At 40.4% G+C, this 14,121-nt stretch overlaps 1 protein-coding gene and 1 pseudogene across 1 annotated transcript in view; one reads left to right on the top strand and one right to left on the bottom strand.

Moving 5' to 3' along the window:
- Nucleotides 1-14,121, top strand: part of Chd6 (chromodomain helicase DNA binding protein 6) — a 218,395-nt gene that overhangs the window by 93,413 nt on the left and 110,861 nt on the right. Inside the window, exons 4-5 of the mRNA XM_008850984.2 lie at nt 9,714-9,861; nt 11,068-11,217. Coding sequence (XP_008849206.1) covers nt 9,714-9,861; nt 11,068-11,217 — 298 coding nt within the window. The remainder of the gene's footprint in view (nt 1-9,713; nt 9,862-11,067; nt 11,218-14,121) is intronic.
- LOC115067361 lies at nt 5,708-5,805 on the bottom strand (annotated as a pseudogene).

Raw genomic sequence — 14,121 nt, 5'->3', positions numbered from 1 at the left:
TTTGTTTTGATGGTGCAGATGATAACAGCCAATTTGAGAGTCAGTCAATTTGATTCCATTGCCTGCAGCAGACTGCATCTGCACCAAAACAAGTAATTTTTAACAAAATTTATTTTAACAAAATTTCTTATTATATTTTTTTATGTGTATGAATATATTGCCTGCCTACATTAAGTACACTCGTGTCATTCAGTGCCCATGGAGGTCAGAAGAGGGCATTGGATCCCCTGGAACTGGAGTTATGAACAGTTGTTAGCCGCCATGTGAATGCTGGGAATCGAACCTGGGTCCTCTGCAAGAACAGCCACTGTTTCTAATAGCTGAGCCATCTCTGCAGCACTCCAAACAAGTAAATTTTAGGTAGTGTCTTTATTTTCTGTGCCATATCTGTTTTCTGTTTATAGACTAAATTACTGTGGGCATTATATGAAAGTTGAACAAAATGAGCCTTTTAAGGGTAATATCTGTGTTTTAGTAGCATATACCTTGGAAGAGGATCAAAGGCTGATGACAAGCTGGACTGTAACTCTCTTCTGAAGAGTTGTTAATCCACTGGAATGGTGCTCCCAAGCTGAAGTCCTCAGCCTCTGCTAGTCCATGTATGCTGTAATTGGGATTAGGAGCTATTTTTAGCATCTGTGATAGTAACTCATTCTTTCCTGCTAAAGCTGTAATATCCACTTTATAGGGTTTTAATTTTTAAAATGGGATGATCAGTTACTTTGGATTAATGTGTTTTGATAAGATCTTTCAATACCTAGAATCCATGGGCACACTTGTAATGGCACAGTATTTTGACACATATCCGTATCTCACTCAGAGTCAGCAGTCATTTTCCAACACCTAGTTCTCAAACAGACATAGATGCTAGGAGGTGGAGATAAGGTTGGGGACGAAGTATGAGAAAACATGTCTGCCTAGTGCTGTGATACTATGATTCTTCTATTTGGAAAGCCAAGAAATACTTTTTGATACAAACTATAGAAAGCAAAGATCTCCCAAACCTGCTTGGCTCATGAAGCCATGTAGAATACAGATAGGTAGGTTTGGGTCATACTTGATAAGTGTCCTGCCTGTTCGGAATAGTTTATATATTGGCAGTTTCTTGTATGTTTAAATACATAGTAGGTGTGTTCTTAGGGTAGATCCATGTTTTCTTAGAAAATTAAGTTTTAGGGTCTGGAGAGATGGGTCAGCAGTTAAGAACACTGGTGGTTCTTGCAGAAGACCTGGGTTCGAATCCCAGCACCCACATGGCAGCTAACAACTGTCTATAACTCCAGTTCCAGGGGATCTGATAGCCTCTTTTGTCCTCCCTGGGCATTACATGACATGGGCGCACTTACCTATATGCAGGCAATAGACCCATACACCTAAAATAAAAATAAGTAAAATATTAAAATTAAGTTTTACTTTGTTACCAAAAGTAGGTATTTTGACATAAAAAAAAAAAATCACATCTTCCTTTTTTCCTCCTTGTTCTACAAGTTAGTCTTTTCTCACTGAAAACTAGAAAAGGGAAGATTATAGAAGTAAAATTGTTTTGATCAGCCTCCATTTAAACAGGGAGAGTGTTAGGTCCTTGTATTATTCAGAACTCTCTTGATTGCAAGCAACACAGATCCAATTTGAATTAGTTTAAGTTAAAACAGTGATGATTGGGGGTGTACTGGCTTACAGAATCAGAATCAGAAGGTTTAAGTGGGAATTTTAAGGCTCTTTGTCTCCAACCCCCTCTGGTCATCTCTGGTTCCTTCCTTTGTAAATGCCTTCTTTTCACAACTGGAATCACGGCTGCCATATTATCACCTAGGAGAAAAGACGTTAGTTTTCCCTACCCACTCCCATCCAAAATTATTTTTGTTTTTTTAAGAGATTATTTTACCCTTTGTGTGTGTACGTGTGTGTGTGTGTGTGTGTGTGTGTGTGTGTGTGTGTGTGTGTATGAGTGGTCACAGTCCTGTGAAAGAACAGTGAAGGACCGACCCCCTAACTGTCCTGGCTTGTCATCTCTTGACCAATCATTGTGATAATCGAGTAGGGCACCATAGCCTAGCCTGAGATGAATCTTTTCTTGGGGACTAGTATGGAGGGAAAAAGAAGAAAAATAATAGCTATCTGTCTGTCTGTCTATATGTCTATCTATCTATCATCTATCCTCTATCTATCTATGCAGAGCATGGTATCCACTTCAGCAATATAATAGGTATATATATATTTTAAAAGTTATTTTGGAGGCTATCCAGATGTCTCAGCAGGAAAGGTGCTTGCTACCAAGCCTGACGTCCTGAGTTAGATCCCCAGCCCACATCGTAGAAGGAAAGAACCATCTCCCACAAGTTGTTCTCCAACCTCCATACTCAGACCTTGGTACACGTAACACACACACACACACACACACACACACACACACACACGCCCCCTACAATAAATGTAATAATCTTTTAAAGTTATTATTGGGTTGGGGAGATGGCTCAGTAGGTATGCACTTGGCTGTGCAAGCATCAGGACTGAGTTCAAATCCCCATCACCCATGTGAAAGCTGGGCATGGTTGCCTGTGTCTGGTATCCCACAGTTAGGGGGTGGAGACAGGTGGATCCTGGGAGTTCACTGAACAGCCAGCCTAACCAAAATGGTGAGCTTCATAGTCCATGAAAAGCCGTGTCTCAAGGGAATAAGACAGAGTGCTAGAGGAAGACACCTGATGTCCTGTTCTGTATAATCAAAGGCCCAACATACATTTTCACATGCACACATACACTACAAACATACAACACACAGAAGCTATTTTTTTTTACATTTTTGTTATTTTTATTTTATGTGTATGTGTGTATTGCCTGCATGTAGGTAAGTGCACCCGTGTCATGCAATGTCAGAAGAGGCTGTCGGATCCCCTGGGACTAGAGTTACAGACAGTTGTTAGCTGCCATGTGGGTGCTGGGATTCAAACCCGGATCTTTTGCAAGAAAAACCAGTGTTCTTAACAGCTGAGCCATCTCTCTAGCCCCCACAGAAGCTATTTTTTAAAACGTACATATGTTTATATAAAATAATTTTCTCTGATACATACTTTGCGTGTGTGTGTGTGTGTATGTGTGTATGCCCTCACACACATTTTTGAGCTGTTTTTGAGGATTGCATGCATGATGCCTTTTTGTCCCTAAGTACTCCACTATACTGGCTGCTCTTGCAGAGGACCCGGGTTTGGTTCCCAGGACCCACATAGCGGATAACAGCTGTCTGTAACTCCAGTTCTAAGGGATCTGACACCCTCTTCTGATCTCTGCAGGCACTGTGCAGCACACCTATACTTAAATATATTCAGGTAATACACTCATATACATAAAATAAAAATATTTTTGTAAATGAGTGTATAAACGCAAACACTGTCCATTCATCTGTGGGGTTGAGATGTTTTTTCTCCTTGTAATAGTGTTATCATTATTCATTAGAAACACTTGAATTCATTTATTTTATTTTTAACATGTATAACTTTAACATATTGTAAAACATCAAGTCTGTGTACAAAAGTATGCTCAGAGAACTGCCACTTCTTCCATTACTCCCCCACATTTCTCAGGATGGCAAATGTGTATATTCTTTTTTTTCTATTTTATCCTTACACAAAAGGATGCTGTTTTGTACTTTGTTTGTTTGTTTTTTATTTAATATATCTTAGAAATCATTCCATTATCAGTTTATAGAACACTTAATTGTTTTTATTGCTGCAGAGTACCATAATTTGGTCAATCAACTTTTATGTAGCCATTTAGGTAACTTTCATTATTTTGCAGTTACCAAATAACCTGATATGTATTTCCATATTCTTGAAGGTATTATTGAGTAAATTTCTGTGAGTAGAATACTGAGTCAAAGGATATATGTATGTGCATGTGGTTTTTTTTTTACCCCCTTTTGATAATTTCGTATATGTATATGATGTATTCACCTCCCACTTTTCCAACTCCTCCCAGACTCCCTCCCAAACCCCCTCACAGCTTCACGCCCCTCCTTTAATCCACTGACCTCCAATTAATGCTGCCCATATATGTAGGGCCGTCCACTGAACGATCAACTGCCAGTAGCTCCTCAGATAGGGGTGGGGAGCCTTGCAAGCCCCTCCCCTGGCCATGCTGGAATACCAGCCGCTTGTTCTTGTGTAGGTGCTCTAGTTTCATCTCTGTTGCTGTAACAGATACCTCTGACCAAAAGCAACTTAGGGGAGGAAAGGGTTTATTTTGGCTTATAATTTCAGATCACAGTGCATCCGTGAGGGAAGTTAAGGCAGAAGCTTGGTGAGAACTTGAAGGCGGGTGTGTTCACTATTCCACACAGCATTATTTCTGACCAAGGAACTCACTTCACAGGCAGAGAAGTAGAGCAAGCACCCTGCTAGGCTGTCAGGTTGACAGATGAAGCTAACCAGAATTGCTCAGCTTCTGTGAGTCCATGAGTGTGCAGTCCTGTCATGTGAAGAAGACAAAGAGTGCAGCAGTCCTTCCCAGCCTCTGGGTCTTACAGTCCTCCCACCCTATTCTGTGATGTTCCTTGCACTTTGGGGAGAAAGTGGTATGATACAGATACTCCATACTACGGTCACTTATTGTCTCTACATTGACCATTGTGAATCTGCATGAACCAACATGTACTGCAAAAAAAGCTTCTCTGATGAGGGTTAGAGCTGCACTAATCTCTTGATAAGGATAGGTATTTAGAATGCAGTTTGATACTATATCTATTTAGCAAATAACAATGTACGTTTTCCCCCAGGCTTATGACCTTCCTGGCCTTGGGTTCTTGACCATGTTAGCAGATTCCGCCTGTAGAATGAGTCTTAAGTCTAATTAGAAAGCTGTTGGTTATTCCCAAAGTGTTCATGCCACTATTACATTACTGGGCATAGCTTGCCAAACTGATTGCTATTATAGCTTGCAGTGTTCACAGCTGGGTACCACTGTTGATGACTTTTCTCCCTCAGCAGCCTCCACAGCACCTGATGGTACTGTGAAAACTAGCCAGCAGGGAAGAAGCTTCCTAGCTTTCCAACTTGATTTCTCCATATCCTGTAACTAAAACGTATAGCGGCTTAGCAATAGGGGGTTACCATCAAGGTTTGGTGGGCAACCAAGAGCAGTGGCAATAGGCTGCATTGTTTGTGGGGGGATGTTTCTGGGCCTGTCTTGACCAGTAACTCAAATCAAAGGTCCTCCTACCTTCCCATCTCTTTCTCCTCTTAATTGATTCCCTCATTAGTCCCCCTTTATACTGCCTGTGTTCTATCCTTTTCCCTTAAAATCCCTCCACCTCTCCATTGTCTGCTTTCTAGTTTCCTAACTTCCACAATGTCTCCAGTTTAAACACAGCAAAAGAGTCAAAGCTAGGATCCACATGTAAGTGAGACCATAATGGTGTTTGTCTTTTGGCGCCTGGATGGCTTCACTAAGTATGATTTTTTTTTTTCTCCCCCAGTTCCATCCATTTACCTGCAGATTTCATTTCATTTTTCTTTCCAGCTGAGTAAAACTGTTGTGTATATGTATTGCATTTTCATAATCCACTCATCAGTTGATGAACATCAGGCTGTTTCCATTTTCTAGGCAGCAGTGAGCCTGGATGAGCAAGTATCTCTAGTGAAATATGGAGGCCTTGGGGGTCTGCCCAGGAGTGGTGTAGCTGGGTATTATGGTGGGTCTTTTTCCAGCTTTCTAAAATATGGAAAGTTTCATATTTGTCTTCCTTGTACAAGGGTCATGCTAATCTTCCCTGTTTCATTCCAGTTTTAGAACATGTGCTAAAGCAAGCACTGTGTGTTATTTTGTTAACTTTTGTTAGTTACTTTTTTTTTTTTTTTTGTCTTTTTGAGACAGGGTCTCCCTGTAGCCCCAGCTGTCCTGGAACTCACTATGTAGACCAGGCTGTCCTTGAACTCACAGAGATCCCGCCTGCCTACTATTTTTAAGGAATGTGGAACTTCCGTGAGTTCACAAATATTCATAGACCAGATCCATCTAGAGATAATAGAAGTTTAGAAATGATTTAGAATTGTTTCTGTCTAATAGAACTCTAAAGCCTTGGGGTTTAAAAACACTCCAGAGAGAAGAAGAGTACATTTTATCAAGCATCATCCTAGAAGATAGAATTCAGGATATATTTCTTAATGTCCTATTTTCAAATCCCATTTATAAGCTTACAAGGAATCTTTTCTTCCTGATGTTTGTCTTTATCAGAAGAGCTCCAGGAAGAATTTTTGGAACTCAAAATTGATTCTCTTGCCAAAGGTAACCTCCAGAAAGTCACTTTGAAGACTCTCCAGGTAGAGTACCTTCTTATTTACCTCAGTAACGTGCACAAGTTCAGCAGACATTTTCTAGTTTGCTGAGGTATTCTCCCCACCTCACCAGCCCCCAGCCTCTGGCTAAGAAAATCTAGAGGTGTCCAGGCTTGACTTTGGAAGTCCATCACCTTGGTTTCTCCTTATTTTCATCACTTAGTGTATTTCCAAAAATGCACTCATATATCTCACAGTAAAATATCTTATTTTGAAGAGTTCTTTCTATTCCTTAATTATGATTTGAACTTGGTTTAGCTGTTAGTATAATTTCGCACAGTAAAGTATGTTTTTAGCATGAATATATTTAAATATATGTATAATTTGTAAATATAAATATTTTAAAATGAAGCATAAACATCTAGACAGGGCTTTCTAATATAATGAAGTTGCATTTAATAGATGAAATTAATTTCATATGTGAGATGAAAGGTTGGCAGTTTTACAGACGATTCAATGGCCCTCTCGAGTGTGTGATTATGAAGGTGATTTTGAAGTGTCATCAGCTTTCTTTAAAGTTGTGTCAAAGAATTAAGCATAAGACCTCTTTATTACAAGAGCCATAAAATCATCAATAACTATGGATTTGTGGGTTGTTTCTATAATAAATACCAGAATGTTTTTCGTTGATTCTTTTGGTTATTGAGATTCTGGCAACACTAAAGGAGACTTGAATTTTTTAACATTTATCCAAAGGAATAAAATTGAGTCAATAAACATGTGGTCTGAAAAAGTAGCCCCCTGTGACTGAGGTCACCTGAGTGTCTGTTCTCACCCAAAGCTGGCTAGAGGGTCTTTGCTGCTTTCATAGGTCCATCTGGAATATTTGGATTGTTGCCATGGTTCTTTCAGCAAGTCACAGACTTACACATAAGTAATTTCACCAGTGAAAATAGTTGTTAAATGATTTTTTTTAATTTTAGATTTATTTATTTTTATGTTAGTTGTATGAGTGTTTGTGTGTGTGTATGTGTACCACATGAGGGTGGAACTGGAGTTACAGATGCTTGTGAGGTACCATGTGGATACTGGGAACTGAACCTGGGTCCTCTGCAAGAGCTTTTTAACTGCTGAACTATCTCTCTCGCCCCATCTATACAATTTTTTAGTGAGAAGCTATGTAACCTGAGATGAGAATTCTCTGAAAATTTATCATCTTAAAAATGGGGAAGTAGGGCTGGAGAGATGGCTCAGCGGTTAAGGGCACTGACTGCTCTTATAGAGGACCCAGGTTCGATTCCCAGCACCCATGTGGTGGCTACAAACCATCCTTAACTCCAGTTCCAGGGGAATCCGAAACCCACTTCTGACCTCCACGGCATTACATGACTCATACAGATAAAATAAAAAAATAATATTTTTTTTTAAATGGGGAAGTAGAGTTGGGCATGGTTTATATACTTTTAAGCCTAGCACTGAGAAGATAGAGGCAGGTGAGAACTTCTGAGTTCAGGGCCAGTCTGGACCACATAGGAAGTTCTAGGCCAGCTAGGGCTGCATAGTAAGACCCTGTCTCAAAAAAAAGAGAAAAAATGGGAGAATTTTTGCCTCCACCCCACCCATTTAAAAGCATAAATCCCTTGTTAAAATCAGTAGTCTGCTAAAATGGAGGCACTCCTTGAGTTTTACTTCCTCTGTTCAGTGTGAACTTTCCCAGTAGGTAGACAGACCAGACTTTAGCGGAGTACTTCAGAAATTGACTAGATTTGCACTGGTCTAGTTGTGGGGTCTAGTGAAAGGTATTCAAGACTAACTCAGTGGCCAGCATACTGAACCTGCCTTTTGTAAGCAGGCCGTCCAGTCCTTCCTGTTTCTACACACCTACCTCTCCCTCAGCTAATACTCTTGATGGGAAGCACTGGTAATAGGGACTCTTTTCTTTGTCCTGCACATTCTGTCATTTGCTGAGACTTACTGCTCCCACTCCTTCAGGGCCTTTTAAACCACTATTAGCCTTGAGCCCCCATTGGTGGTATTGAGCACAGTCTTACATACTCTCACCTGGATTTGCTGTCATTTCCCATTTCCCACAGGGCAAAGTCAGCTTCATGGTCCCTTAGTTTTTCCTTCTACCTCTGTCATGCACTATTTCTGTGCATTTGGCCCTGTCACCCAGCTGTACAGCTGATAGCTCTACAGCTGTCAGTTACCCATGAATGCGATGGTGATTCTCCAGGAATGTACAAACTCAGCCTGGCTTTAGACACTTACCTTTTTCCTAGCCCCGTTACTTAAGAAATTTCACTTAACCTCAGTGTGCCTTAGATGCTTCATGAAAAAAATGGGAATAAATTGCTCTCTGCCTAATGGCACTGTGAGACATAAAGGAGATAATCCCTGTAGAGGGCTTAGAACAGTGCCTTCAGGTACTGTCCTATGAGTCAAGTTGCAGTCATTATTGTTAATTGCTGTTATGTCTGTCTGAATTCTATGTATATCTTTGTTGCAGTGAATTTTCCCGTTTCCCCTACCACAAATAGTCTTATCCATCCGTTAATCATCTATCTGTCCATCCTTAAAATTTTTAAAGACTTGCTTAAATGTGAATTGAATACCTATTATGTATAAGGAGTCAAACTACTCAGGAATACACAACCTGAACAAGTCCTCTAGGAAGGATAACAGATCAGAGAAGTATAAAATACCATTTAGCAAATGTTAATTGAGCCATCTGCAGAAGATCTAGGTACTATATGAAGTACATGAGTTCTAGGCTTGGCATCATGATTAAGTACTAACTTTGGTGAAAGAACAGAGTTTCTGTACTAGAAGTAGAATACAGTTGTGGTATTTGGCAACTGTAAGAAGTAGGAAGATCAGGGTCATGATAGGTCCTTGTAGGATAAATAGACTACCCACTCTGAGAACACATCCACGTACTGCCATGGGCTGTGATTATAGGACTTTTATATCTGAAGTTTTCAAGGATGAGGGCAGTGATTGTCCCTAGTGCTCATCCTGGGCCTTCTGCATAGACCATGTTCAAAGCAGAGGATGTCAGATTAAGGAGCTTTCTCTTCCCAAGTAACCTAAAGGGATATTGTGATTTGATGATTCTTAGTATCTGTGAAGGAATAAAACTTCCTTGTGAAGATACTGGTTTAAATTGAAAGTAAGGTTTTTATAGAGAAATTCTTACTCTTTCTTACTACATTAATGGTAGTCATTACAAGACTATAAGAAAGTGAATTCTGCCTTAATACATGCAGATGTTTTTTCCCATGTTTCTGTACATTTCTGGGAAGAAACTCATAGGGATTTTCCATTATAGTCTGCCTTCCTAGAAGGTACTAGAATTCCAGGATATGATTTTATAACTTGAACCGTATGAAAAATTTTTGTTTTCAAAGCTGACCAAGAGTTTTAATTCTGAATTTCTTGTAGCAAGGAACAAGGACCAACCCCAGTGGAGAGAAAGAAGAAAGGAAAAAGGAAAAATGAAACCACAGTGGAGAGTTTAGAGCTGGATCAGGGTCTGCCGAACCCATCCCTGCGGAATCCTGAGGAGTCCACTGAGTCTGCAGACAGCCAGGTACAGCTGCAACTGGGGATTTGCTGGATGTTATGATGCCAGACAGGTCTTGACACTTCTCCTGGTGTTCTTCAGTGCCTATCTCCAGCCTACTACCTTTACATACAGACCTAACTAGGCTTTACTGTCCTGGTGGGTGAGCTCATAGATCACACACAGACTGTTTCCTAAGGGTGATGATTACACTAATAATCTCCCAGAATTTTAGTGTTTGCTGTCTTATAAAGCAGCGTATCAGTTTGTGGAACAGGCTGATGTGGAAAATGAAGCTAGAAGTCAAGCTAGGTGAGGCTCGGGGTCCTGTTTTGCTACATAGAAGTCACGCTTAGAAAGTCAGGACTGGGATTTTGCTTGGTCTTGTTTGGCTGGTTGTATTTAAGTAAATGAAGACATGCTACCCAGTGACTTCCCTGAAGTGATTCTGCTGCTTGGGAACCATGACAAGTAGAGATGGGACACAGGCTTAAGTTGGAGGACATCAGTGCACTGTTTTGTTGCAAGTTTGATTAAAGAGGAGTCCTTAGGTAGTAGCTTGCCATTTTGTCACAGTTGCGTTACAAGATTCTCAGAGGCTAAGTCCCAGTAAAATTGACTTTTATTAATTTTTCAAACAACATTTTTAGAAGTTAGTTGTTACATAGGGTGAATTTGAGCAAAATAAATAAAAACTCCTATGGTATGAGAAAATCTGAATGGTTCTCAAAGATACCTGTTCTAGAAAGGAAGAAAAACATCACTACCATTGATGAATGGCACATCTCCCTGGACTCTGAGGCCATACTCCTAGTAGGTCAGGCAGGGCTCTGAGGCCACACTGCTAGCCATTCAGGCAGTTTGGAGATTTGGTCATTCTGTTTCACTAAGCTAGATCCTATTCTGTGTGAATTTGGTTCTTATGAGACTGGTATTTAAGGAATATTCATTCCATTTCGAAGTTGAGAAAACCCTGCATGGCCTATCAGTAAGTGTAGTTGATGGTATTCATGTGAAAGTTTTGCCTTTGACTCACAGACTGCTCTGATACATGTGCTTGTTCTACAGAAACGGCGCTCAGGACGTCAAGTGAAGCGCAGAAAATACAACGAAGATCTGGACCGAAGTTGAGAAAACCCTGCATGGCCTATCAGTAAGTGTAGTTGATGGTATTCATGTGAAAGTTTTGCCTTTGACTCACAGACTGCTCTGATACATGTGCTTGTTCTACAGAAACGGCGCTCAGGACGTCAAGTGAAGCGCAGAAAATACAACGAAGATCTGGACTTCAAAGTGGTGGATGATGATGGGGAAACAATTGCTGTTCTTGGAGCTGGCCGAACATCAGCACTCTCGGCTTCTACCCTGGCCTGGCAGGCAGAGGTACAACTTTTGTGACCTTGGCTCAAAAGTCATCCTGACCAACTTGAAAAAGTTGTTCTGTGGCTCTTCCCTGAAGCCTGTTAGATCACTTCTGTCGATAACCTTTAAATGGCTTCCTACTGCACTTAGAATAAAATTCAGAGTCCTTATTATGCTCAACATCACCCTCATGGTTATATGTTTACCCTCTTTTACCAAATTGACATTTAAATTTTTATTTATTTTTATTTTATGTGTATGCATGTTTTGCCCCCATGTAAGGAAGTGCACCCATGTGTGCAGTGCTCATGGAGGTCAGAAGAGGGCAACAGATCCCTTAGAACTTGAATTACAAACTGTTGTTAGCCAACATGTGGGTGCTGGGTTTTTGCGTGCCTGAATTTGCATGGGACTTGTGTATGCTGACATAATTGCCATAGAATCATATGAGCAGGTTCCCAGGAGCTTGTAGGACTCTGTTTCCATATGGTAATTCACCTCCTCCCTGGCTCTTACAGTCTTTCCACCCCCTCTTCTCTAATGGTTCCTGATCCCTGGGTGGTTGAAGTTTAATATAGAGGTCTTGTCCAAGGACCAGCATTCTATAGACTCTGAATCTCTACACTTTGGCCATTTGTGACCTTTTGTGTTTCTGACCCTCTGTTGCATGAAGGAGCTTCATTAATGAGAACTGAGCAATTCATTAGTGTCCTCTTCTTCACCCCTGTTATATATGTTTCATAAGCTTTAGGTGTAGAAGTTGCATTGCAGATGTGTCACTTAGGCCTGGGCAATTCATAGGCAATATCTGTGTGTGACCAGTTGTGGTACTTGGTAATAATCTCCAACTGGTGCAAAATAAGCTTCTTTGATGAGTGGTGACTGGGATATTTATCTGCAAATATAAGGTTACATAATTTGCACATAGTAAGAAACTACATTAATCTAGGGATGTGACACTCTTGGGGTTTTCTCTGAGATCTGTTACCACTCGGAGCCATGTGTATTTGGTTATGTTTACAGTACCACACTTGAGTTTCCTCCCATTGAGTGGGCTTTTAGTCCAATTAGGTAGCTGTTGATTGCCCCCAAGAAAAAAATCCCACTACTGCACCAATGTTGTATGCTGTGCCAGCCATGGATGTGATTATTTGGTCTTGAAGCTGGTGTTGAATCATCGATTTCTGTTTTCCCTTGGCACCTTCATAGTGCTCTCCAAAGTTTCATGAGATTTAGCCTTCAGAAGTGGCTTCAAGTCAGCTCCAGCATTTTTTTTTTTTTTTTTTTTTTTTTTTTTTTTTTTGGTCTTTTTGAGACAGGGTCTCCCTGTAGCCCCAGCTGTCCTGAAACTCACTATGTAGACCAGGCTGGCTTGAACTCACAGAGATCCTCCTGCCTCTGGCTCCTGAGTGCTGGGATTAAAGGCGTGCACCACCAGCCCGGCCAGTTCCAGCTTTATTGCTCTAAATCCTGTGTCCAAAGTATGTTCTATCTTCAGTAGTAGGGTCTTACTTTCAAGTTCTGGGAGGCAATCAAGGACTATGGCAATACCTGTGTAATTTTGGGAGTGTTTTGGACCACCCTGCCCAACAACTCAAAGGAAGGTTTCTCCTGTCTGGTACTGTTTCTTGTTATGTAGCCTTTAACTATACACATGGACTCATGTAGAGATGGTGTATGTGTAATTTGTCATTAGGCTGTTAGACTAATATGATTCCCTCTGGTTTTTCAAAACTAGCTAGGCATTATTTATCTCTCTCCTCTCTCTCCCCCTAACCCTTTCGCCATGGTTTCCCCATTTAAAGTGTCCCCATTTTCCCCATTTCTCCCTTGATAATACCAGTCTCCTATAGTTCTCTCTTGAGCTCATTTCCCTTTATCCCCAAGGTTCCTTGTATAACCCTCCCTCCTCACCTTCCATTTAAAAGTAGCCCCATTTTTACCCATTTCTCCATTAGAAACATCTATCTCCTACTGTTCTCTCTCAGATTATTTCTTACCCTTTACCTCTCTGGTTTGTTTTCGTTATTCTGGTTCCTGTAGTTACATCTGGATATATGCTTACATATAAAGATTTGGTGCTAGGAGGGAGAACACGTTTGTTTTTCTGAGTCTGTGTTGCTTCACTTAGTATAACAGTTTCTAGTTCCATTCATTTACCTGCAAATTTCATGATTTTGTCCTTCTTTACCGCTGAGTAGAACTCCATTGTGTAAATGTAACACATTTTCACTATCTACTTGTCAGTTGAGGGGCATTTAGGTTGCTTCCATCTCTTAGCTATTGTGAAAAGAGCAGCAACAAACATGGATGTACAAGTGTTTCTCCAATAAGATGAGTCCTTTGGGTATATGCGAAGGAGTCAAATGACAAGTTCATTTTTAGTTCTTTATAAGATTTCCACACTGCTTTCCATAGGGGTTGCATGAGTTTACATTCCCACCAGCAGTAGATGAGTGTTCTCCTTTCCACATCCTCTCCAGCATTTGGTATCATTTGTTCTCCTGATCTTAGCCAGTCTGACTGGGGTGAGATGCAATCTTAAAGTGGTCTTAGTTTGCATTTCCCTGATTACTAGTGAAGTTGAACCTTTTAAGATGTTTCATCTTTATTTCTTCTTCTGAGAACTCTCTGTTCATATCCATCTTTTAATTAGATTACTTGCTTTCTTTATATATTCTTTTTCTTGCATTCTTTATATATTCTGGAAGTTAAACCTCTTGTCAGATGTGTTGCTAGTGAAGATTTTCTCCCACTCTGTGAGTTTAATGAAACTAGACCCTTATCTTTCACCTTGCACAAAAGTCAACTCCACATGGATCAAAGACCTCAGTGTAAAGCCTGAAACTCTGAAACTATTAGAAGAAAACATTGGCAATAACCTACAAGGTATAGATGTAGGAAAAGACTTTCTAAACTAGACAT

The sequence above is a fragment of the Nannospalax galili genome, unplaced genomic scaffold (assembly GCF_000622305.1).
Source record: "Nannospalax galili isolate Female #2095 unplaced genomic scaffold, S.galili_v1.0 scaffold205, whole genome shotgun sequence".
In the NCBI taxonomy this organism is placed as follows: domain Eukaryota; kingdom Metazoa; phylum Chordata; class Mammalia; order Rodentia; family Spalacidae; genus Nannospalax; species Nannospalax galili.
Note: the sequence above shows the minus strand (reverse complement) of the source record. Positions and strands in the feature narration are given on the sequence as shown.